Raw genomic sequence first — 27,773 nt, 5'->3', positions numbered from 1 at the left:
AGGTAATTGAAGCACAAATATCCACTGTGTGTTCCTATTCCAAGAGATCTTCTGCACAGCACTAAAAGATAAACTGATGTCAAAGGGGATTCTCTGTCAAATGCAGTCTTTTAGCCACACAAAAGGTACTTCTTAACAAAGATTCCAGCAGATGTAGGGCAAGCATTTGCCAGGTTCCCACTGGGTGCTCATGAAACAAAGCATTTGACCTGTTCAGCCACTAAGAGAAGGACCTGAAGGAAGCCTGGGGCCACAACGGGAGCAGGCAGACAAGTAAGCCAAAGGCCGAGCAGCAGCCGATCCTCCTGCCAAAGTCTGAAACATTGCCCAGTTTTGGCCCTCTGGGATGGTAAGAAATCACATCAGGTGAAGATTGGCTTTTTGCCTGGGTGAACAATCAAAAGAACTGCTTTTTAAAGCAGAACCACTTTGGGAGAGAAGTGAAGTGCTGACCCCCAGGAGATGAGCAAGAAATTCCTCCATGAGGCTCAAAAGGGGCTGGGATGTTTTACCTTGGCTATCATGCTAAAATTCACAATGGGCAAAAGTTCATACTGAAATACCGATACTGAAAGCATGGAAATATTTGATCCACTTGGCTCTATGGTGGTGATATAAGACCAGTGGGTACAAATCTATAGAAGTCAGTTTTGACTCAGAAATCACTGGATTATAAGGGTAGAGTTGGAAAGGACCATAAAGGCCATCTAGCTTAGCTCCCACATTAGAAATGAGGAACTGAGATTGAGAGAGGACCAATGACTTCTCTAAACAAAGTCATGCAGCCTAAAACAGAATTTGAACCCAGGCCTTTCTGACTCCAAATCTAGAACTCTATCCACTTTATCTTGCCTTCTCAAAGTGGAATAGGTTACCTCAAGAGGCTTTGAGTTTTCATCACTGGAGAACTTTGTGTAGAAGCTAAATGGCAACATTTCAGAGAAATTGTTAGGAGTGTCTTTTTTAGGCAGATGTTGGATAAGACATATTTAGAGCTAGAAGGAACCTCCAATGTCATTTAGTCTAAGCCCTCCACTTTACAGAAAGGGAAACTGAGGACCAAGCAAGCCCAAAGTTGCCCAGGTAGTATTAGGGGCAGGGTTTGAATTTAAGTCCTTTAACTCCAGAATCTGGACTCTTTCCACTGGGTTAAACAATCTCCCAGATCCTGTAGTTTTATGAGATGTAAACCCAGAAATGAGATAAAAAGTTAGCCATTAGACAAGGTAGATCTATTCAGGGAGGGAAATCTTGCCAAATCACATGGCACCAGAAACTACCTAAAAAGGTGTTAAGAAGATTAATGACCCCCTAAAGATGGACAGTGAGTTAGAAAAGCAGAGGAAGAAGGATATAATTGAAGATTATGTTTCAGAAAAGAATCTGTGAGGGTATGGTGGCACTAGGGAAGGCTGAGCCTGATGTATTTCTTAGGTTCAGGAGTTCTGAGTCTGTTAGGACTAAAAGCCAATTGATTATCCTCACTGGATCTGCAACCAAAATGATAAAACCTTGGAAGCAGAATGCTACCAGACTGTCTAAGGAAGGTCAACATGGCCCAGGGTAGAAAAAGAAAGCTAGAGAAAGAAAAGCTTTTAAAAGAAGCAGACAAAATCTTCCTCAGCACAACAGTGAGGCAGGACTGATAAATGGCTGCTGAACTTCCAGTGTGGGTGTGAAGGGAGACCCAATCTCAAAAAAAAAAAAAAAACCAATAGTGAATCATTAGCAGCTCAATTTGCAAACTGCCAGAGGATGGTTAAGTCTATCAATATAGACTTGTTAGAAAACACAGAAACAATAGCTCTGGAGCGGTGCCAAGCCGGGTTTGGATCAGCTGTGGGTAGGGATGTGAGGAAGAACTAATCCCTGTGAAAGCAGTCTCTCTTTGGTAAGTGTCAGATGAATTTCAGTGGAGGAATATCTCAAAGCTGGAAGGAATGTTGGCAGTATTTAGTCCAACTCAATACCTGCATAGGCTATCCCTAAGAAATCCTTAACAGGTGGTTATCCATGCTTCTGTGAAGGAACCTCCATGGAAAAGCTGGGCTGAGTTTCTCCTGAGGCAACCACTACTACATCTGTATCTCAAAGAGGCTAAAAGAAAGGAAAAAGAAGCTATATGTACAAAAATATTTGTAGCAGCTCTTTTTGATAGCAAAGAATTGGAAATTTAGGGGATGTTCATCAGTTGAAGAATGGCTGAAGAAGTTGGGGTGTGTTATTGTGATGGAATACTGTTATGCTATAAGAAATGACAAGGGAGATAGTTTCAGAAAAACATGGCAAGACCTATATGAACTGATGCAAAGTGAAATGAGAAGAACTAGGATATTATAGTACATAGTAATAGCAATGTTCTAAAGATGACCAACTGTAAAACGAGTGGCTCATCTGATCAATATAAAGATCCACTACAAATCCAAAAGACGTATTATATCCAGAAAGAGACTTGAGGAGCCCTGAGTGCAAACTGAAGTATATTTTCTCACATTCTTTATTTTTTTGCTTTTAAAAATATGGATAATATGGAAAATATTTTGCATAATTTCTTAAGTATAATTGATATCATATTGCTTACCTTCTCAGGGGATATGAGAGGGATGTAGGGAAGAAGAAAATTTGGTACTCAAAATTTAAAAGAAAAATGTTTTAAATAAATTAATAAGTTAAAATGTTAAAAAAAAAAAGAAATTAAATTGAATTAATTGAGGTTGGGGGAAATGGTTCAACTCAGATATTGCTTCTGGGTCTTTGCCTATCTGCTACACCTTTTGGTGCATTCAGATCATCAAAAGAATCTCTGCTATTTAATAATTGTGGCATATGTAGCAGAATTAGAAAAGGAAGAGATGAGAAAACAATGGTTGCATCTCCCCGGAGCTTTGAATAACACTCTGAATTATCCTAGTTGAATTTACCCCCAATTCCCAGCCATCAGCAGCAACATTACAATGAGAATGAAAGTTCACCAGTAGTGTAATCACTAGCATCATTGCAAATAAAAAAGGCCAGTAATATTGGGAATGGATCAAATAGAAGCTCCTCTGCAAGGTATCCCAAGAGCCTTAGTGCAGTTTCAAGCTTTAAAAGCTTAGGATACACCAATCCTAACCCTAGAGCAAACAAGGGGAAAGAAAAACAAAAGACATCTTATACTTGGAGATTGACTCATGGTTAAAAAAAAAACAAAAACAAAAACAAACCTTGGATCTTTAGGAAAAGTGCCTAAGTTGATCTGAAAAAAAAATGTTTTTTAAAGTCCCTTCTGGATTCAAAATCAGAGTATCTTGTGCATCTTATGAACCAGAGTTGAGGATATGAGGGTAAGCTCTAGCTCTGCCATTTTGAAGGTGTGTGATTCTAGGAAAGTTACTTTTCCCTTCAAGCCCTAATGTATTTTTTTCATTGGGTAAAACAAAAAGTTTGGAAATCAACCCTTTCTTTAAGTAAATGGTGACTACTAATGAGGCAGAAGAACAGGAGGGGTGTAGGGCTTTCCTAGCCTAGCAACAAAGCTCAGTTTCCCTGTTTAATGAGTTGTGTGTCACTCTCTGCCTGGGGCTTAGTTCTCAAAATGAAACACAGGTTATGAGATCTCTGGACCACCGCCTAAGATTTGACTCAGGGTTCTGACTGTTTTGATGAGACAGCATAAGGTGATGGAAAGAATACTGGATTTGAGGCCATAATGTACCTGAGCTCAAATCCTACTTCTGACATTTGCTAGTTATATGACCATAACTGAGCCTCAGTTTTCTCATCTGTGAAATGGGAAATAATAAATAAAACATGCAGGACCTATTTCTTAGGGTGATTGTGAAGATCAAATGACATAAGGAATATAAAGTGTTTTGTAAACCCTTGAGCACCATATAAATTTCAGCTATTACTATTAATGAAGGAACAGGAAGGAAAGCAGTTATTCAAATAATATTTTGCACTTGACTATTTCTTCACTGACATCAATAACACTGAATATTTTAAGAGTTGTTTTGTTGTAGGGAACTTTGAAGAAATTCTCTTTAACGATGTAGACAAGTACTCTGCAACTTAGAGAGGCATTCAGGCACTGAAAAACTCTATGATAATAATAATAATAATAATATTTATATAGCACCTACTATATGTTGAGAGCTTTGTTAAGTGCTTTATAAATTTTATTTGATTTGTCTTTATAACAATTCTGGGAGGACACCCATTTTACAGTTGGGGAAACTGAGGCTGACAGAAGTTAAGGTAACTTGCCCAGGATCACATAGGTAGTAAATATCTGAAACAAGATTTGAACTCAAGTTTTCCTGACTTTGTGTCCTGACTTTTGGGTTTTTCCTGACTAGAACTCAATTCACTGTGTCACCTACCCATCTTTAAGGTCATTCTCCATCCAGTACATCATATTATATTCTTATGAGGAAAACATTTCGTACATCTTAATGTGATATACATGTGAATTTATTCTTATCTTGGCAACATGGTACTGTGGAAACAGTGCTGCACTTGAGAATCAGGAGACATGGAGTACTAATCTCCACTCTACCTACTAGCTAACTGATAGGGCAAGCCACTGACTTTTCCTAAGATTCAGTTGCCTCATCTGTTAAAAAAAAAAAGGGGGTGGGGGATAAAAAACCCTTGTATCCTGACCTCAAGGGGTGGTTCCAAGGAAAATGTTTTATAGATTAAAATACCATATATCCAGATTATATGAAATAATATAAAAGTTAGAAAAGGCATAATAGGCTTTTCTCTCTTGTTTCATATGGTCTTTCATTCTGCCCCTCTTATATACTATAACTGTGTTTGTAACTTATGAGATGATGTATCCCATTAGGGCAGAGACTAGAGCTTGTCTAAAAATGTGTATTTCTTCCTATGGCACAGTGTTGCTTACAGTGGTAGTATGATGGAAACAGTCCTGGATTAGGAGTCATAAAACCTGAGTTCAGACCCTCACTTTTATCCTTACTGTTTGTGTTACCTTGGACAAATCATTTAATCTCCATGGCCCTCAGTCTGGTGTCCCCATTTTACAGATGGAAAAATTGAGGCAAAGAAAACTATCTCAAAGGATTAAGTATAAATGCATTACAAATATAAAATGTTTGCATTTTAAATTTAGTCATTATTACTAAAAACTCCCTTCACCTTGGTATGCTTTAAGATTTATGAATCTTATGAAACCTACTCTTTATGTAGTGGGTAATGCAACTATTATTGTCCCACTTTATAGATGAGAAACCTGAAGTTTACAAAAAGAGCTGTTATGTGTTGTATGATAAAGTGATAATATAAACTATAAATTTAAGATTTATTTTTAAAGGGGAATGAATTTGAATCCAGGTTTTCTAGTTCTAGATACAACATGCTCTCTGCTATCACCATTAAAGAGTGCTTTAACTCTACAGAAGGCGACGATCTGCGTGTAATCTTTCATCTCTGCTCATTTCCAGGTTTTCTCAGATTTCATTGACAGTAGAAAAACACTTCTAAAAAACCATGAACACAATGAGACTGTCCTGCCTGGTCCTGGCTGCTTTAGTAGGAGTTGCTGCTGGCAAAACAGATGACTTAGGAAGCAGTGAGGAGAGAAAGGAACAAGAATTCGTTTATCTGAACAGGTATAAGAGAGCCAGTGATGCTCAGGACAAGTGCACCTACACATTTATTGTACCACAGCAGAGAGTCACTGGGGCCATCTGTGTCAATTCCAAGGAACCCGAGATTCAGCTTGAAAACCGTGTACACAAGCAAGAACTAGAGCTACTGAACAATGAGCTTCTAAAGCAGAAGAGACAGATCGAGAGTTTGCAGCAACTAGTGGAAGTGGATGGCGGGATAGTAAATGAAGTCAAACTCTTACGGAAGGAGAGCCGCAACATGAACTCTCGGGTCACGCAGCTCTACATGCAGCTCTTACATGAAATCATTCGCAAACGGGATAATGCATTAGAGCTCTCCCAGCTTGAGAATAAGATTCTCAACCAGACAGCTGATATGCTCCATCTAGCCAACAAATACAAGGACCTGGAGCACAAGTACCAGCATCTGGCCATTCTGGCCAATAACCAGTCCACCATCATCGCTCAGCTGGAAGAACACTGCCAGAGGATGCCAGCTGCCAGACCTATCCCACAGCCGCCACCTCCACCACCACCAAACCGGGTCTATCAGCCTCCCACTTACAATCGGATCATCAACCAGATTTCCACCAATGAGATTCAAAGTGATCAGAACTTGAAGGTGCTCCCCCCAACTCTTCCCACAATGCCCACAGTCACTGGCATCCCAACGTCAACTGATAAACCATCTGGTAAGTCACTCTGTATTCACAGTCAACCACAGAGATTTTGTTAGGAACATCTACTTAAAAACATTTCAGAAAACAGAAGAATCAGTAGGCTTTTATTCTGTCATTGGCAATCATGTAATTAATTAACGTATATATATGAAACACTGAATTTATTGTAAAAAGACCTGGGTGTAATTTTTTGGCTCTCCTCCCTCCCAATTTTTTTCACTTGGGTGACATTGGGAAAGCAATGCAACTTGTTCTGAGTTTCAATTTCCTCATTTATAAAATGAAGGAATGAGATCAGATGAGTGGTTCTCAAACTTTTTGGTCTCAAGACCACTTTATACTCTTAAAAATTTTTCAGGACCCTAAAGATCTTTTATTCTTGTAGGTTATATCTACTGATTCCATATTAGAAATCAAAACTAAGTATTTAAAACAATCATTTATTCATTTAAAATAATAATAATAATACACCTATTATAAATTAAAATCAATAACATGAGTTTGAAAAACCCTATATTTTCCAAAGCAAAATAAATTTAGTGAGAACATTGGCATTATTGCACATATTTTCCCAAATTTCTCTAATATCTGTTTAATGGAAGATGTCTGGTTTTTCATATCTGCTTCTGTATTACTTTATTGTAATATGTTGCTTAGTTGAAATATGTTAAAAAAATTTGTTCTCAGATAAAAGTATGGGTATTTACACAGGCAAAGAACAACTTCGTATTATTATTAAAATAGTTTTGACCATATATATAGTTCTCCTGAAAGGATCTTGTAGGAATTGAGAGCTCAATTGTACTTTTAAAATTGCTGGACTAGATGATCCCTAAGGTTTACTTTAGTTCTAAATTCTGTTATTTGGTACAAAAAAAGATAAAAACAATTCATATCATGGTACTCAAAAGTTTACTAGGTGGTTTTCCCAACAGTATAAGCATCATTGTCCTAATTTTCCATAGAGTCTCAGTAGGCTTAAGTCATTTATTTACTCAATGTTACAATGGCTAGAAAATAGAGGAATAGAGCTACAAACCCAGTTATTTTAATTCCATATATCTTAATCTTTCTGCTATACCAGTCTGTCATGTAAAATTCATGAGAAAGGAAATTTATTTTTGGAAAGGTATTGAAAATATAAAACCAGTGAAAAGAACTTTTTATATTGAAGACAAATTTTATTTTGATTCACAAGCTTAGAATGTCTATTTTCAAAAAAGTATGCCAAAAGTATGGCAAAGGAAGAGAAAGTTGTCACTTTAAGACTATATCAATTCATTTCTTCTGTGCATCTTAAAATGCCAATACATTTTTGGTAATGCCTGTTCTTCAATATTCAGTTTTGAAATGGAAATATTCCATCTTATCTCATGCCAGTTCCATAAAAGACACTGGGTGAAACAATGATCCAGTGAGTTTCACTGGAGCAATTGTGGAGGAAAGGGGAGAGGAAGGAATGGGAAAGCAGGGAAGGAGAAAGGTGGTGATAAAGAATGGAGAAGATAAGGAAGGATAGAGGAGTAAAGGAAAAGGAAGGGGGGATGTATATGAACAAAAAGGAAAGAAAAGGGAGATGGAGGGAAAAGAGGAAAGGAGAGAAGAAAGAGGAAAAAAAAGTGGTCTGTTCCTTTTTCTTCCCTTCTAATGGTCTTATTATAAAAAGTTAGACTTTTAAGGATATCAGAGGGACTATATTGCTTTCTGGGTATCTCGGTAGCAAAAAAAAAAAAAAAAAAAAAAAAAAAAAAAAAAAAAAAAAAAAGAAAAGAAAGAAAGAACGTTTTTCCACAGTATTTTAGAGTTAGAATATACCTCAGATCAAAAAATGTCACAATTGAAAGGGAACTTAGAACACAGAATGGACCATGAAATATAGAATGTTAACACATAAAATCTCAGAAACAACTCCAACTATATCTAGTAGGGCTGAAAAAGAATTAGACCATAGGATGTTAGAAAATAGACCATGAGCTATTAAAGTCAGAAGGGATATTAGAGATCATCTAATACAATTCTATCCTCCCTGCCACCATTCCATCTCTCCCCACACACATCCCTTTAATGAGTCAAAGAAGAAAACTGATTTTATCTTACCCAGGGAGTTAGTGGAAAAATTAGGAATCTTCTGCACCTTGATCCAGACTTTGTTTCCTACACTTTTTTGCCTTTCTGTGCAAATGTCAAATATCTTGCTTTAACAAAACTTATGATATGACACTGACTTTGTAAATCAGATAATAAAAGTGGGTTCTCACATCAGAAAATACCATAAAATAGTAATGGAACTCACCTGGATATTAAATTTAATGTATATATTACTTTTCATGCACAGATCTACTACCTAAAGCAAGCAATAAATACATGAGAAACTTTGACTATGTAGATTTTGTAAAAGAATGATCCAGTGAGTTTCATTGGAGCAATTGTGCTTAAGAGCAGTAATGGGACGGATGGAGAAAAAGATAAAAGTGACAGGGAAAAGGGTACTATTAAAATCAGCCAGAGTTATGTTCAAATGCACAATCACCATGTTACTGTAATTCATACTGTCAGTAGGCTATTTTTATTTTGGCGAGCAGTACGGGAAGTCTGCATGCTGGGGGTGAAGTGGGAATTGAGGGAATTCAGAGCTCAGTTTGATCTTGCTGACCAGGTTTCCCACCATATCTCTGTATCACTTCATTTTTCTTAAAAATATCGACTTTATCTTTGTTTCAAAGTGACCACAATATAAATATTTACAAGTATACATCAGCAATAAAAATTCACATGTCTACACTTTTAAAGTTTACAGGGTGCTTTCCTGACAATCACCCTGACAGATGGATAGCACAGGTTTAATCACCATTTTATAGGTCAATAAACTGAAGATCTGAGAATTTAAGTGTCTTGTCCAGGGTCATCCAGTCCAGGTCTCCTGACTCAAAGACCAGCTTAATTTCAACTTTTGCTAGTGAATTTCAAGTTTTGAATTGAAATGACCAGGGGCTTTGAGGACAAAACTGATGTTCCTACTTCTAGTCTCTCTTCACTCATGACAGCTACCAAGATAATCTTCCTAATGCAGACCTCTGATCATACTACTCCCCTCAAGAACCTCAAGGGTTCCTCTTTGCCTAATGGCATAAACGTAAACTGGCATAAACAAAAAGATATTAGTCCTTCTAGATAGAGTAGACCATTGAGTTCATAAATATGTAAAATGAAAACTTACATATGAGAAAACTCAGGGCTAGAGAAGTTAAGTAAGTGACTTGTCCAATGTCACACAGTGAGGGAGTATGCAGAACTTCTTATTTTAAATCTAACACTATTAGACCTTCTACAACCTAGTACCAATCAATTTTTCCAGTTTGATCTCATTCTGCTTCCCTTTACACAGTTTGCCTTCTAATCTCCCTGGACAGCTATCACTAGGTAGTCTGCATATAAATTGGTCTGCTCTCTCCTAACTTTCTATATCTGCACAGATCATCCTTCTTCTTCAATTCCCATTTCATCTACCACATCTTCCATGAATTTTGGTAATCTCTGCAATTGAAAGTCATCTCTCTATTCCAAATTCTCCTAAAGTACTTGGTCTGAATTTCTCCTTTGTCTCATCATATATCTATGTAGTCAAAGTTTCTCACATATTTATAGTCTAGTCTGAACCCCTCATTTTAGAGAGAAAGAATGGAAAATGAGTTTTCCAAAGTCTTACCGCTTGGGGCTTGAGCCTCCATCTTTCAAGCCTAGCTCCTTTCAATTACACAACTAGGGAGTTTTAGGTTCCACTTTTTGGGCCACATTCTACCTCCTCAACTCTCATTTCCCTGGTTGTTTGGAAGCCAATTAGCCTTGTCAGTCTGTGGTCTCTCAAAACTCCCCCAGCATTGTCTAATTGCTCTGTTTCTCTTCCATTGCCTTATAAACAGCTCAGAGCCATAGAAACACAACAGACAAAAGGCAAGAAAGCCCTCATGCCTAAGGAACGCAGCAGCAGACAAAGGCTGACTTTCCTTCAGTGATATCAGGATTAGCTAACAGGAATGAGGGGATCATCTTTCAGTTACAGGCAGCAACTGCCCCTGGAGGCACAAGATTCACTGTTTCTCTCCCCAGCCAAGAAAACACAAAACTCTTATCGAACTTGTTCCTGATAACTCTCTATTGGAGCTTATCTCTCTTTGTCTGGGTCTGCTCCTAACCAGAATCATGATCATGCTTTCTTTCCATTCTCTTTACTAGCCTTCTTTTCCTCATAACATGTGCAGTCAGTCAGAATCTCCTGTGTTTGTAGAATTCATTCACTTTCACCAGAGTAAAACTATACCCCAAGAAAGAGTCTCTCAAACATTTGCTTTTATTTATAAACTTTACTCAGACCCTGGGATGGGAACCAATGGGCGCTGGTTTTGAATCCCCATTCTTGCCCTTTATTTGACACTGTTAGCTCAGTCGAGTTACTTAACTTCATTTTTAAATGAGAAAACTCATAAAGTCCCTTCTAGCTCAGATTTCCATGATTCTATGTTCTTAGTCCATGGATTTGTCATAATTTCTTTCTCAGAATACCCTTCAATATAATTCAATTAGACAAATATTTGTTAAGCACCTGTTATTTTACATTATGTTAAGTTCTAAGGATATTGGAGAGGTGATTCAAAGGAAAGAGTTAATTTGGAGCCCAGTTCTGCTACTTACTTGCCTATGTGGTCTTAGGCAAGTTATTTTTTTCTCTCAGGGCTTCAGTTTTCTCATCTGTAAAATCAAGGAGTTATTTTTGATGTAGGTAAGGCAAGGTGTCCCAAAAGTCTTAGAACAGTTTTCAGTTATCCAAGGGTAGAACTTCTCTAAGACTTTTGCGATTCTCTGAATCTAAGGTGATTCCCAGCCCAAACTCTCTAAATATCTGTCCTCATGGGACTTAGAGTCTGTTGTATCTATTGTTCATTTATCATAGTAGCACTTCATTCAACTAGTAAAAAAGTCTCTTCAAAGGAGAAAAGGAACCATCCTATCCTTCTATTTCTAAGAAATATTCAAAGTTGGAAGACACATTGAAAGATGCCCTGCCCAACCCCCTACTCAGAGAAGAAATTTCCTTTATAGAATTCCTAATAAGTTCAAGTAACAGAGAACCCACCACCTGTTGAGAACCCACCACCTTATGGGGCACTCCATTCAATTTTGGGCAACATTTTCTAGCTGCCATTCAAATACATCCACTTTTAAAAACATTCAATATTCAGGATAAAGTCTTAATATGATCTCTATTTGAGTTGATGAAGAAATGTTACAACAGAGGACTATGAGGTGTTATAATAAGTTCAGGTACCTGAACTTGGAGTAGAAATTTGGGTCCCTAATATAGCACTCATTAGCAACCATCAATAAGTCTTTGGCTTCAGTCTCCATAACTGTAAAATGAGGTGGAAGTAGAATGATTTCTAAGGTTTCTTTCAGCTTTAAAATCCTAAAATACCATTTCGCAGTGCCAACCCTAGACTTGTAACACTGACTCTCTAAAGATCATATCCCCCTGAGTCTAGTCAAAGGGGAGGGGGGAAGGGTGAGTATGGAATCACATACAAGCAAGGGCTGGTGCTGGATCAAAGTAAGACAAGCAAACACACAAAAATGCCATTGTCAGACAATCATTTCAAACATAATCAGAAGGTAGAAAAGACTAAATGATATTTTTCTATTTACTAGGAAAAGTCAGGAAAGTAATTTCTTCTCACTGGACCATCCCAGCTATAGAATGGGTGGGAAGATTGCAAAATCCTTTCCAAATCTAGCATTCTTTGATCTTAAATCATCTTGATATCACAGACATAAAGCAGTCAACCAAACTTGGATGCACCTAAAAAAAAGATAGCCAGATTAATTAAAATGAAAATGAATTGGTAAATTTTGAGCAGAGGCCAAATCTGTGGGCAGGGGCTGCTGGTTCCCTAGAGGAAAAGAATCTAGCCAATATGACCAGGGGAAAATTAGAATAAAAGGTTTAGTGTTGCTGCAAGGTTATACTGTGCTCCTAATTTCATTTAAATAGGAAGAATTAATCATCATTCAAGTCCATTAATTCTGATGGAACTTTATGTTTAATGCCAGATACAGGAATCGGTTTCTGTGTTTGTTCTTTCCCATTACAGAGATGAAAGAGTATCATGGGCCAGTAGCTGACAGACCACAAGCCCAAAAGAGACCCTCCTGCTACTGATGGAGAAATATGGGAAAATATTCAGGGGGACTTTTCCTATTTCTTTAAACTATGTCCTTCCTTTCTCAATGCACATGTTAGCTCCTATCCCATCACTTGCCTCACCCTTTCCAATCCCTACCTCAGGACATGTATTACCCAATTTCTTTGTAAATCAACTAACTGACATATAAACAAGTTGCTTACTAATTCAGGCAGTCCCTGACTTATGAACATCTGTTACCCTCTCCCTCAAAGAAGAAAACACAGAAACTCTAATACAATACTAGAGAGAAGGAACTTTAGAGATCATAGAATCCATTTTACAGATAAAGAAATTGAAGTCTGGGGAAAGAAATAAAGCATTTATATTGCACCTGCTTTGTGCCAGGCACTTGCTAAGTGTTTTATAAATATTATTTCATTTGATCTTCACAATTAACTCTGGGAGATAGGTATTATTATCCCATTTTATTATTGAGGAAACTGATGTAGACAGAGGTTAAGCTACTTGCCTAAGTTATACAACTAGGAAATTTCTGAAACTAGGTTGAAATTCAGATCTTTTTGCTTCCAGATCCATACTGTCTCTGCTGCACCACCTAATTGTGTACTACATAGAGAAAGATAACCATCAAATAACATATATATATATATATATATATATATATATAATAGAAGAAATTCAAATTACTTAGCTCTTCAGACTCTAAATTTAGTTTTCTTTGAAATTCAGTACCATTGAGCAGGGGAGGAGGAATATTGCCCTTTATTACCCAACAAGTAGATTTAGATCATCTAAATTTAGATGATATTGTGGTATAATGAAAATAACATATTGGAATCAAGATATTTGGGTCCAAATGCTGATTCTAACACTTATTAACTGAGCCCTCATTAGCCTCTCTAGGTCTGAGTTGGCTTCTCTGAAAAATGGGAATAGCAATAAAAGTACCTCCTACCTACAGGATTGGTGACTAAAAAACCAAAACAAAACAAAACTTTACATAAATTTTAAAACAACAGAAAATGTTAATTATGATCATTTCTAAGATAAATGTAGAGAGCTGACAGCCTCTATATAGATGTAAAGAATATTATCACATCCTAAAATGTAAATTATCATCATTCTTTAAGATAAATGTAGCTCTGTCTTCTCTTATATAACTATAGAGAATTAACATCTTTAAATCTCTTCTTTAACTGAGATATCTAGAATATAAACTGAAGTATAAGATGGTATATTTCTGACATCCTATATTGAAATCTAAGATTTCTTTTCCCATAAAAAGAGCTTTATATTTCATTAAGAAGTGTAATTGAAAAAAGGTTATCAGGAGTCTCAAGTGACTTGATGGGTTATGTTGTCTTTGAGGGGCTGGCCTGGGAAGTAAGTATCACCACCATATGGCTATAGAAAATACATTCCAAGTACCCAACAAGGACTAGCAATCCAGACTTGCATCAGGATCCATACTGTAGAACTGCATAAGTTGGGTATGGTCTGGACTTCAATTATAAAAAAAAATAATTGCCATAAAAGAAATGTTTGATCTTGCAAAAGGTGACCATGATCTTAAGGAAGGATAGCTTTAGAAGGGACTTTGGAATATAGAACACTAAGATGGAAATGGACATTTTATAACTATATTAAGGCTGAACATTTGAACATAAATGAAGAAATATCAGAACTGGAAGGCTTCTTAGAAAACAGACTATTAGAGATGGAAGGGAAGTAATAAAACATAGAATGTTATAGGAGACCAGAGCAGGACCATGGAACCTAAAATATAAGGTCTTAGAGGAATCTGAGTACTCATTTTACAGATAAAGAAACTGGAGAGAAGAAAAATGACTTTTTCAATGTCATACAGCTTGTCAACATCTAGGCAAGACCTTGAATACAGAGCTTCTCATCCCAAGGTTAGCACTTTTATCTATTATACCATATTCTAGCTGGAATCCTATACAGGATAAATAGATGGATCGATGGATAACTGTGTGATGTCATTTAATCTTTCTGTGTTTCAGGAATATCTCTAAGATAATAAATTGAAGAGAAGATGACAGTCTACATTGGTAGAATTAAGTTTCTCCCTGGTCGTTCCTTACATCAATAAAATTATAGAATCACTCCATAAACACACACACACACACACACACACACCCATATGCATGCACATGCATAAGGACTCACCAGTCTTTCTACAATCCCACTAGTCTAACCACCCTACATAGGAATGTGGAAAACTGGATATCCTGGTACAGGGGGAAAAAAAATCAATTAATGGTCCACAGGAAAGGTAGAAAATAGAAGGCTCAAAGTTAAAGAAAAACAAAAAACAAAAACCAAACCTCCACTTGTGATAGAAAGTCCATGGAAATATTTCAGATGATTCATGTAATACATTTCCATTGGAAAACAATGTCTACAAACCCCAATGTAAAAAGCATGTCTCTATCCAGCCTACAGGTCTGTGAAAGCTGCCAGGCCTGGAGCAAAAATCCATTTCAAGCTCTCTCATGTAGGCTGAAGGCCCATATTCTAGGCCAAGATTTTCCCAAAAGGTTTCCCCATAGCCAGGAAAACAAAACCATACTACTATACATAGTCAGTGATTTCTTGTGACAATGAAATTTCATATTTTTTCTTTTATGAGATGCATGGCAAAGACCAATAAAGGGGTAACTAAAATCCAGGAAGACTTGAGTTCAAGTCCTTGATAGTACTATGTGATTCTGGGCACATTCCTCAACTTCTCAGTTTCTCCAGCTACCAGTTTGATTAGAGGAAGAAGTTTCCAGTCTGATCAGTGGAAGAAATTTCTACTTTCAGAAATTTCTTAGATAATTACAACAGCAACAAAAAATAACAACAAGGATTAATGTTCTGTTTTAAAGTTTACAGAGTACTTCACATGTTATCTCATTTGACCTGGTGACTTGGATTCTATAGTTATTTTCATTACTTTATACACACACACACACACACACACACACACACACACACACAAACACAAACACACAGTTTCACAGGTAAGAGATTGAGTTTCGGAAAAAGTGAAATAACTTGCATAAGGTTATATAGTAAATGGTAGAGAATGGGATTTTTAATTTAGTTTTTCCTGACTTCAAAACACAAGTCTGGGCTAAAATCAAGAAAAAAAAAAAAACAGTAGAACAATAAAATTGGTTTCTGCATGGGTGTGGCCTATGAGTCACTCACTCTTTTGAAGTCACATCTGTCATGTTTCTTTCCCCATAAGGCTATGACTCCCAGAACTGATGTATTTTTACATTATCCAAAGAATCATAAGAGATAGGGGAGGAAAGAAAACTGAGAGAGCACCTGATTGCAACCCTTTATAAAGAAGCTGAGTGAGATAGAAAAAGGAGCAATAATATACTCAGATGTTAGACAGATGCTTAATTGTTCAGGCAGTCAGACACAATTCTGGGCATACAAAGGAAGAAAAAAAGAAAATAGTCCCTTCTCTGGAGAACCTCACCATTTAATAGGAGACAATATGTAAATAATGTGTGTGTATATACAATACCTGTAGAGGATGAATTTAGAGCAGAGCTACAGAGGGAAGGTGCCTGTGTTAAACATGGACAGGGGTAAAGGTGGGACCAGAATTTGGGTCGCCAGGTGGCTGCCTCTCGAATACATAACAGTCAGAAGAATTCACTTACTTTTGACCATGATTCTGTGCAAAAATCCCCAATAATGACAGCAGGAATCATACAGCTGTGTATATAACTGTTAAAAAAAAAAGACCCAAACAAAACAAAACAAAACAAGAAACCACCCAGTGGAATAAAGATAGTTTTCTTGTCTTTTTTTTTAAGTAAGTCCAGCTGCTTCAGGCAAAGGCGTGAAGCCAAATGTTATCTCATGTATTTATTTTGCTACTCAGTTACATAAAAAGCAAACTCAATTCCTTCATCATTCTTACATTGGTCTCTCTGCCAAAGGCTTTGGAGTTCAAGGTGCTAACCTAAGGTTACATGGTTCTGTCATATCCTAGCCATTGAAAGTTGTCATGAAGAAACCACAAGATCATTGTAGGAATTACATACATCCTTGTTGAAGATTTTAAAATATGTAAATACTTTCTCTGGTGACTGCAAATAGAATAAGAAAAGATCTAGAATGAGCAGTCTTGTCACACAAAAAAGTTTCTGATCACTTTACCCCCAGAAAGCTGAAAGTCATATGCTGTCTACATTTATTCCAAACCTTGAAGGAGTTAGTCATTAATTGGGGAATGGGGGAAGGAGAGAGAGAGAGAGAGAGAGAGAGAGAGAGAGAGAGAGAGAGAGAAAGAGAGAGAGAAGCAGAGAGAATGTGATCTTGGGCAAATCAGTTAACCTTTCTATAACTCAGTTTCCTCATCAGTAAAAATAATAGTTTTCATATATAGTGCCAATTTCCCAGGTCCTTTACAGCTCTGATGTCTAATAATCCTGTCACTCTAAATTCAACAAATATAGAGCACAGGTAGGCAAGGTGAATTGGACAGAAAGAAGTCAAAATGAACTTGGCTTCAATCCTGTTTGACACGTACTGGCTCTAAGATTACCAAACGTCTCAATATTCTCTACAATTTTCTAAGAAGCAGAGAAGGTGGAGGGAGTTTGCTCACCTTTACCAGTGAAATCAAAGCTCTGGTCCTCTAGTTCCTGCCTAAATGGAGTTAATATTCCAGTAGTTCTAGCAGATGGTCTTTGTGAGCTGTGTAACTAAAAGAATTTGTAACCTAGCAGCCAACCCTCTAGCAATAAACCACTTTATTGAACTAGGCTAGTTCTCAAATGCAAGACACAAAAAGTCCATCTATGTCCCCATCTTGAAGTCTTTTTAGCTTGATAGGCCCAGCCAGCCCTGCCAGGCTTTGAGAACCTAAAGTCATCTCTGTGGCAAGGCAGAGGAAGCTACAAAAACTACTTTCTGGGGGAAATGTTTGTTAGGTAGATCAAAAGAATTGATGGGATCCTATTACTGTGTTTATTCAGCCATGAAATAAGCATCATCATACCTATCAAAAAGAGGACATTCTTATAGGAGGAAGAAACTCTAATGTGGATTATGGAGGTTCTATCAGGGTAGGTCCTATTGATATGTGGAAACAGTTCCAGTTGTAGATCATCTTGCCTCCTAACGATAAGCAACCTGGTACCTCTTCCTTTATCTCTATGCTAGAACACTGAATTCTTTCAAGTAAATATTCTGGGGACAGCTAGGTAGCATAGTGGATATTCCAGGAATAGCACTTCAGTATATTTGCCAATAAAATCCCAATGGGGTCACAAAGAGCTGGACAAGCCTGAAACAATTAAAAAACAAACATTCTAATACAATATGAGAAGATGATAGGGTTCCAGATGGGATGAGGTTTCTTGTTGAATGGTGTTCTCTCTCTCTCTCTCTCTCTCTCTCTCTCTCTCTCTCTCTCTCTCTCTCTCTCTCTCATTTTGGCTTTTTATATACAAAATATATGCATGGGTAATTTTTTCAACATTGACCTTTGCAAAAACCTCTGTTTCAACTTTTCCCCTCTCCCCCCTCCCCTAGACAGCAGGTAGTCCCATACATGTTAAATGTTAAAGTATATGTTAAATACAATATGTGTATACATATTTATACAGTTATCTTGTTGCACAAGAAAGATCGGATTTAGAAAGAAAATAAAAATAACCTGAGAAGAAAAAACCAAAAATGCAAGCAAACAATAACAGAAAGAGTGGAAATGTTATGTTGTGGTCCACACTCATTTACCAAAGTTCTTTCACTGGATGTAGCTGGTTCTGTTCATTATAGATCAATTGGAACTGATTTGGATTCTCTCATTGTTGAAGAGAGAATTGATCATCATATAGTATTGGTATTAAAGTGTATAATTATCTCCTGGTTCTGCTCATTTCACTTAGCATGAATTCATATAAGTTTCTCCAGGCCTCTCTGAAATTAATATTCCATAATGTTCATATACCACAATTTATTTAGCCATTCTCCAACTGACGGGCATCCATTCAATTTCCAGTTTCTAGCCACTACAAAGAGGGCTGCCACAAACATTTTTACACATACAGGTCCCTTTACCTTTCCTTTCTTTAAAATCTCTTTGGGATTTAAGCCCCGTAGAAACACTGCTAGATCAGAGTAAGCAGTTTGATAACTTTTGGGGCATAGATCCAAATCGCTCTTCAGAATAGTTGGATCAGTTCACAACTCCACCAACAATGTATCAGTGTCCCAGTTTTCCCACATCCCCTTCAACATGCGTCATTATCTTTTCCTGTCATCTTAATCAATCTGAAAGGTGTGTAGTGGTATCTCAGAGTTGTTTTAATTTGCATTTTTCTGATCAATAATGATTTGGAACACCTTTTCATATGAATAGAAATAGTTTCTATTTCTTCATTTGAAAATTATCTATTCATATGCTTTGACCATTTATTAACTGGAGAATGGCTTGATTTCGTTAGAGTCAATTCTCTATATATTTTGAAGATGAGGCCTTTATCAAGACCTTTAGCTGTAAAAATGTTTTCCTAGTTTATTGTTTCCCTTCTAATCCTGTCTGTATTAGTTTTATTTGTACAAAAGCTTTTTAACTTAATATAATCAAAATTTTCTATTTTGTGATCAATAATGACTTTTAATTCTTTGGTCACAAATTCCTTCCTCCTCCACAGGTCTGGGAGGTAAACTATCCTATGTTCTTCTACTTTATTTATAATCTCATTCTTTATGCCTAAATCATGAACCCATTTTGATCTTATCATGGTGTATAATGTTAAGTGTGGGTCAATGCTAGTTTCTGCCATACTAATTTCCAATTTTCCCAGCAGTTTTTGTCAAACAGTGAGTTCTTATCCCCAAAGTTTGTCAAACACTAGATTATTAAAGTTATTGACTATTTTGTGCTTTGAACCTAACCTATTCCACTGATCGACTAGTCTATTTCTTAGCCAATACCAAATGATTTTGGTAACTGCTGCTTTATGATATAATTTTAGATCTGGTACAGCTAGGGCGCCTTCATTTGATTTTTTTTTCATTAATTCCCTTGAAATTCTTGACCTTTTGTTTTTCCATATGAACTTTGTTGTTATTTTTTCTAGATCATTAAAGTAGTTTTTTGGGAGTCCGATTGGCATAGCGCTAAATAAATAGATTAGTTTAGGTATTATTGTCATCTTTATTATATTTGCTTACCCTATCCAAGAGCACTTAATATTTTTCCAATTAGTTAGATCTGACTTTATTTGTGTGGAAAGTGATTTGTAGTTTTGCTCATATAGTTCCTGATTTTCTCTTGGCAGATAGATTCCCAAATATTTTATACTATTGATAGTTACTTTAAATGGAATTTCTCTTTGTAACTCTTAACTGTTGGGTTTTGTAAGTAATATATAAGAATGCTGATGATTTATGTGGGTTTATTTTGTATCGTGCAATTTTGCTAAAGTTGTGGATTATTTCTAATAGCTTTTTAGTAGAATCTCTGGGGTTCTCTAAGTATACCATCATATCATCTGCAAAGAATGATAATTTGGTTTCCTCATTACATACTCTAATTCCTTTAATCTCTTCCTCAACTCTTATTGCCAAAGCTAGTGTTTCTAATACAGTATTGAATAGTAATGACGATAGTGGGCAACTTTATTGCACTCCTGATCTTATTGGGAATGGTCCCAGTTTATCCCCATTACATATAATGCTTACTGATGATTTTAAATAGTTGCTGCTGATTATTTTAAGGAAAAGTCCATTTATTCCTATACTCTCAAGTGTTTTTAATAGGAATGGATATTGGATTTTATCAAATGCTTTTTCTGTATATATTGAATTGATCATATGGTTTTTACTAATTTGGTTATTGATATAGTCAATTATGCTAATAGTTTTCCTAATAGTAAACCAGCCCTGCATTCCTGGTATAAATCCTACTTGGTCATGGTGTATTATCCAGGAGATGATTTTCTGTAATCTTTTTGTTAAGATTTTATTTAAGATTTTTGCATCAATATTCATTAGGGAGATTGGTCTATAATTTTCTTTCTCTGTTTTCGTCCTACCTAGTTTAGGTATCAGTACAATGTCTGTGCCATAAAAGAATTTGGTAGGACTCCTTCATTACCTTTTTTTTTTTTTTTTTTAACATAGTTTCTATAACATTGGAATTAATTGTTCTTTAAATGCTTGATAGAATTCATATGTAAATCCATCTAGTCCTGGGGATTTTTTTTTTTTTTTTAGGGAGTTCATTAATAGCTTGTTCTACTTCTTTTTCTAAAATGGGACTATTTAACCAATTTACTTCTTCTTCTGTAAATCTGGGCAACCTATATTTTTGAAGGTATTCATCCATTTCATTTAAGTTATCAAATTTATTGGCATAAAGTTGGGCAAAGTAACTCCTAATTATTGCTCTAATTTCCTCTTCCTTGGTGGAAAGTGCTCCCTTTTCATTTTTAAGACTAACAATTTGATTTTCCTCTTTTCTTTTTCTAATCAAATTTACTAAAGGTTTATCTATTTTGTTGGTTTTTTCAAAAAAACAACTCTTAGTTTTATTTATTAATTCAATAGCTTTTTTTTTTACTTTCAGTTTTATTGATCTCCCCTTTTGTTTTTAGAATTCCAAGTTTAGTGTTTGACTAGGGGTTTTTAATTTGCTCTTCTTCTAGCTTTTTTAATTTTAAGTCTAATTCACTGATTTTCTTTTTCTCTATTTTATGCAAGTGGGCCTCTAGAAATATAAAATTTCCCCTTATTATTGTTTTGTCTGTATCCCATACATTTTTGGTATGACGTCTCATTATTGTTATTCTCTTGGGTGAAATTATTAACTGTGTCTATGATTTGCTGTTTCACCCACTTGAATGGTAATTTTCCCCAGTAATGGGCAATTAAAGTCACTCTTTAGGACCATCTTCAGGACACAGTATTATTAACTCAGATCTCTCAGATATGTTCTGAGTCCAGACTCCAGGGCAGAACAGACCCTGACACAGACACCCAAGATAGCATAGAGAAGATTCAGAAAAGCCCTTATTACCTTTTCTAAGGCCTGAAGGTCACAAAATAAAAACAGGGAAATCCCAAACCAAGAGAGATGAATTGCTGTAGGCTGTGTTATCTGGAAATCCAACATGTCATCTCTGCCTTCAAAAAATATAAGATCATAGATTTAGAGTGTAAAGCTTTAGAGGTGATCCATTCTCATCCTCTATACCTCAGGCCAAGAGAGGCCCAAGAAAGTGAAGGCACTATTTTAAGAAATATATCCAGCACCTAACACAGTATCTGAGACATAGTAGGCATTTAAAAATATTTGTTTCTGGATCATGTAAAGTAACTTGTCTAAGGTCACATGGTAACAAATTGGTGTGGGATTCAAAAAAAGGGCTGAGGTTTTAATCAAAGCCCTCTGATTCCAGATTTAGTATCTTTCCACTAAACTCCATTTCCTTGAAGTCACTGATAAATGTTAAACAGCATAGGGCCACAGTTCTCTAGTAAAAACAACAGTCCAGGTTGACAAAGACCAATTAAAGAAGATTCTTTTGGGTCTGAATTTCACAGTTTTGTACTCATAATGCTAACAGAAATAATACAAAGTGTATTTGGGTTTTTATGGATTAATAAACTATGAACATGGAAACCATAAACATTCTAGAAAATCAACCTCACATTAAGAGAATAACAGTTTAAACACGTCTTCCACCTTCATTCTGTTCTCCTTTCACTACATCCTTTACATGCTGCCAGATTAATCTTTTTTATAGTCATAAAGGTCAAAAATGTTCTCTGCTCAAAAATCTTTATAGTTACTCTCTATTGCTTCCTCAGTTTTGAATATCTTCCAAAGCTCTTCACAGTCTGGAATTGACTTCCTTTTCTACCCTTCTCTCAGTTTTATATGTGCTCTACACTCCAGACATGTAAGATTATTCTTTATCTTCAAATTGTTGTCTACACATTCCTGGCTCTGTGCTTTTGGTCAAGTCTTTTGATACAGAAAGCACACCAATCTTTCCATTAACATCTCACTGCACCACCATGACTTTATTTGACAATAAAAAACCAAAGCAAAACTAGTAGATGGATTGGAAATGTTGGAAGCCTTAGAAGAAATGGCTTACTCCATCTTAAGCATTTGTGATAGAAGAGAAAAAAGAAAGAATAGCCTGGATTTTTGGAAAGAAGATGTCATAAGGTCCAGAGAACTGATTTAAATTCTGTAAGGAAAGTCAATCTAAGAAAGATGGGAATCTCTCAAGAATGAAATTCTGAAGATATTTTAATATCTTAATGATATAAATAATCCCTCCAGTAGCATAAGTCTCAACTCATCCATGTCTTCTTCTCTGGTGCAAGCAGTGACACCTTCTCTCTTTTTAAAATCTCCTAAAACACCTTTTTTTATTAGTCTTTATTGTCTTACCTTATTCTAGATTTAAACACAATGGCACAATTTTTACAGGATCATAACATGATTTTTGTATTTGTCCTCCATTAATTTACCAACTGCTTTCTCTTCTCTATAATTCTTCTTAAAATTTAAATTGGGCAATAAGTTCCTTGTGTATACACATTAATTTTTTTTTTAAAAAAAACTCTTTATTTTTCTCTTCTTGTTTTCAGAATTTCATTCTTGGGAACCTTCTGTTTCATGTGGGTGGACTTCCTTTGCAGAATTTTAGTCTCTGGGATTCTACCTAAACTTTGCTAGAACTCTTTGGGAAAAAATACACTCCAGAAGTCTGTTCTGCACATCAGAGTATGATTGGCTTTCTTCTCATGCTGTATCACAAATAATAAGATGCAGTGACCACTTTTCCCACATGGTTCATATCATTTCCACTTCACTAACAAGTTCTTCCTTGTTGATGAGAATCAGATCTAGAAAAGAAGTTTGCTTCCTCTACCTTTTGAAAGATGAAACTGTCATTAAGACAAGTCAAGAAACTAGCTTCTCTGCTTTTGGTACAGTGAGAGAGCTTCATCAGTTGCCTACATAATCAAAGTCTCCCATAACTATTACATTATGAATCTATGCAGTATTTGTAATCTCTTTCCCAAACTCATCTATTTCCTCTTTCTGTCCAAGATATTTGCAATATATTCCAATGAAAATAGTTCTTGTTTTTGCCTCCACTGATCTTCACTCAAATACTCACAACTATTCTTCCCCACTCTGGTTCTTAGATTTCCCAATCTATCTTTTAAATATTTAATGTTACTCTTCATTACTGCACACACGCACACACACACACACACACACACACATGTTATACTAATCCTGTCTCTTTTGACTACAGTGTATTCTGAATCCAAGTTATGATCTTCATTCTACCAAATTTCAGTAGAATGAAAATCATAACTTAGATATAGAACACATCATATTCAAAAGAGACAGGGTAAGTAAAACACAGACAGTTTTCTCCTTCATTTTTCAGTTTAAAGCCCACCTGATCCTCTTTTTAAAGATTCCAGCCAAAAAATTCTTGCTAACACTTGTTAAGTATATTCCATTCCTAGATTTAAATACCAAAGAGAGGAGTTTTCATTTAATTCTAGAGGCACCTTTATAACTACGAGGAACCAATGGACTTTGTGAGCAGTGAAATGACAGTTATATTATACTTTAGTAATATCACTTAATAGGAATGTGGAAGCTAGATTGGAAAGGGAAGAGATGAAACAGGAAGGTCAGTTAGGAGGCTGTTGCATTAACTCTTACAAGAGGTGATAAAAACATGAATTATGAGTAGAAAGAAAATGGATGCAAGAAATACTATGGAGGTAGAATAATCTAGACTTGGCAACTAAGTGAATTCGGTAGATGAGGAAGAATGATGAGTTAAGAATAAATCTAAGAAATGAAAGGATGGTAGTGCCTTAATAGAGAGAGAGAAAATTTACAAAGAGGGGTAGATTTGTAATGGGGTGGCAGACAAAAATTTGTTCTATTTTAGATAACATCATCTCTACCAGTAGTTTCTTGCTTATTACTTCTAGATTCTTTTGAGACAGTATTGTTCATACTCTCAGGAAATATCCAAAATGGTACTAGCTATCATCATTTGACTTAAGTCCTGGATGATTCTGTGTAACATATTGGATATGTGTTCTTTGAAGTCAGTAGACTGTGTCTTTTGTTATCAGGTGGACAAATAACTGCTTTAGTACCTTTGAGTGAAAATACACCAGCAGTTACTACTAATATTTTCTTCCTTTGACTTTTTTTGGGGTGGAGTTATTTCTTACTTCACAGCACCATGTATCCAAATCATCATTCCTCAGTAGTCCATCTCCCTTCTTTTGGGAAAGTCTTGTATCTATTATTTCCAGGTGTTCAGTGGTTCTTTACCCATTTCTCATGTGTATCACATTCTTCTAACTTCCTGACAAAAGTCAGAATTTCCCTTTCAGACTCCTTTTATTCTTTATTTTCATGTTGATGAACAATCATTTTTGAAAGGAAAAACTCATTCTACCTTCTAACCTGGAGAGTGGAAAGACCTTCTTTCTAAAGGGAATCTCCAAAAAGGAATTATTTTTGTGCTCACAGTGTAAAACTTTCCTAGTAACAGAGGACTGACTAGCTGTCAAAACTGAATCTGGAATTTCCTACTGCAATACATCTGGTGTCTCTATGATTCATCGCTTTAAGTGTTTCCTTTCACACTGGCCATGATTTTCAAGGGAAAGGGTAAAAAGTTGGGAGTGGAGAGGGTAGGGAAAGGTCATTTGAAAAGAAAAAGGAAAACTCTTACAATATAAGGTAGGAGGGGTCATTTCTAAGTGTCACATTTTAGAAAGGATAATAATAACTTTGAATACATTTGCATAAGGGCAGTCAAGATGGTGAGGAGACTGGAAACTGGGCCGTCTAAGAAATGGTTAAACAAATTGAGACTATTTCGCCTGAAGAAAAAACTAGAAAGAAGGTTGGGGGGAGAGGAAAGAGGGAGAGATAGAATGATCATTACTTTTAAGTATTTTAATTAGTGTCATATGGGAAAGGGATTAGAAGATTTATTCTCCTTATTTCTAAAGACCAGATCTAGGAGCAATGGATGAAAGATGAAAAGATGTAAATATAAAGGAAAGAAAATAATACCCAACAATTATAATTGGCTAAGAAAGAAATACAAAACTTCATCACTAGAGATCTTCACATAGGGACTGAATGAAGAGTTGTCAGGGATCTTTCTGAGGGAACTTTCATTCAAATACTTTTGCTCTGTTTGCTTTGACACTGGGAGCAATATGTAATTTCATCAGTATGGATACTTTTTATGTAGACCCATGAATGTTTACATCATAAACTAGCCACATCTTTTCATTCTGTTATTCTTATCAAGTTTCCTTAAATCATCCAGAGAAAATGTACCCCACTCCCTAGAGGCCTTTGTTTATCCCTTTTTTTTCTTTTTGGTTTGTTTTTGTTAAGTTTTAGAAGGTACTAGTTACCAGCTGGGTTTACTGTCTGTTGATTCTTCATCCTCATCATATGATCAGTTAACCTTTTTGTCTGCTCAGATGATGATAGATTTCAATCTAATTCTTACTCATAATGTCATCACCAATTTGTTGATGAAGTAGAATCTGACTGCATTCCTCCCCCAACTTTATATTGTGACATAATTATATTTGAAGTTTAAACACAAAAAGGACAAAGAATTTGATATGACTCTTACATTGAATATGCAATTTATTTTTATGATTCCATATTTGTTTTTTAGTCTTTTAACCTGAAATAGATTTTATTTGGCTTTTTTTTCAATTAGAAAATGTCTAACTTCAGCTGAAATTAAAACATCTTAGTTTAGTGAAAAGAAGGAATTGAAGTTCAAGTAAATACCTATAAGCCCAAGTCTGCCACTTACATTCTTGGGCTCATCACCTTCCCTTTCTACAACTCAATTACTTTCATTATGAATAAGGAAGTTGGATTAAATGATATTGAGTGTCTAACTCTAAATCCCACAATCCTAAGATTCAGAGAGTTTGTTTCTATTTTGGTTGGTTGGACATCTGTCCTGGGCTCTACTAAGTGTTCTCAGATTCTCAAGAACACTTGAGCACTAATGGATCTGTTAAGTTAAAGCTCTAAAAAACTAATAACAACAACAAATTTTTCTAAAAGTATAATGTGGATGCCAGCAACTAAAGAATTACCTATGTATGTGAAAGTATATATGTCTGTATATACACACGGAGATGAATATACATATACATTCATATTTTATAAAGGACTTGTGACTTCATTGACATAAAGTAGTCCTAATGAAGAAATATAATATACCAGTATAATTCAGTATCTAATAATCATGGAAAGTTACCTAGGTTATTAGGAAATTAAAGTGACTTATTCAGAGCCACATAGTCTGGCTTGGAGTCCAGCTCTCTAACCATTATTTCATGCTGGCCCCCCCCAGCTACATACGTGCATACACATTTGTACACAGACACATACTGTTGAAGAGTAATTGCACTATATATGAAGGATCTATGACTTCTTTAATATGAACGCTTCTTCCACTGATACCAGTTGTATTTAACATCTAATTTAAGAGTTAGAAGGGACCTTAAGAATTATCTATCTCAGGAAGTCTGTGGATAGATTTCAGGAGGGATGTTGTAAACTTAGATAGGGAAAAAAATCATCTTTAATTCAATAGATTTATTTTTTGCATATAAAAGCATCATCCTGAGAAGAGATTCATAGGCTTCACCAAGCTGCCCAAGTAGTCCATGACACAGAAAAAGAGAAGAACTCCTGCTCCAATGCAACCTCATTTCATAAATAAAGAAACTGAGACCCAAAGAGGGAACATGATTGTGCAAGATCGCCAGCTAGGAGGTGAAAAAGAGGAGACACTTAAATCCAAGTTTTCTCATTTCAAGCCCAGTACCTTTCTCTCATATACATTTCTCTCCTGCCTCCCCTGCAGATTTAGGTTCTTTATTAGTTTTTGTGGCCAAAATACGTCTTATCATCTAGAAACTAACAGAGGTGCTGAGATCATAGATTTAGAGCTGAAAGGAGTTCCAAAGGCCTTCTTGCTTCAACTGCTTCTTTTTAAAGATGAGTAAATTGAGGTTCAGAAAGGATGTCAGAGGCACAAGTCCATTACTCTACCTATCTACCATAGAACATTACCTTGCTTCACCAATACCAACTTAGAAGGCATGAGCTTCTATGGCCAGAAATTCTAATCAACCAACCCTTGGCAAATGTGCTAATAGTATGACTC

General features: G+C 35.9%; 2 protein-coding genes across 10 annotated transcripts in view; one reads left to right on the top strand and one right to left on the bottom strand.

Annotated features, from left to right (window-relative positions):
• Positions 1-27,773, bottom strand: part of RALGPS1 (Ral GEF with PH domain and SH3 binding motif 1) — a 715,060-nt gene that overhangs the window by 298,487 nt on the left and 388,800 nt on the right. The window lies entirely within an intron of this gene.
• ANGPTL2 (angiopoietin like 2) overlaps positions 1-27,773 on the top strand; it is a 53,436-nt gene that overhangs the window by 8,286 nt on the left and 17,377 nt on the right. For both annotated transcript variants that reach the window (XM_012553744.3, XM_031954320.1), the window contains exon 2: positions 5,454-6,313. In XM_012553744.3, coding sequence (XP_012409198.1) covers positions 5,500-6,313 — 814 coding nt within the window. In that variant the 5' untranslated portion in view covers positions 5,454-5,499. The remainder of the gene's footprint in view (positions 1-5,453; positions 6,314-27,773) is intronic.

Source organism: Sarcophilus harrisii, chromosome 2 (genome assembly GCF_902635505.1).
Source record: "Sarcophilus harrisii chromosome 2, mSarHar1.11, whole genome shotgun sequence".
In the NCBI taxonomy this organism is placed as follows: domain Eukaryota; kingdom Metazoa; phylum Chordata; class Mammalia; order Dasyuromorphia; family Dasyuridae; genus Sarcophilus; species Sarcophilus harrisii.
The sequence above is the reverse complement of the archived record's forward strand: the minus strand, read 5'-3'. Positions and strand labels throughout refer to the sequence as shown.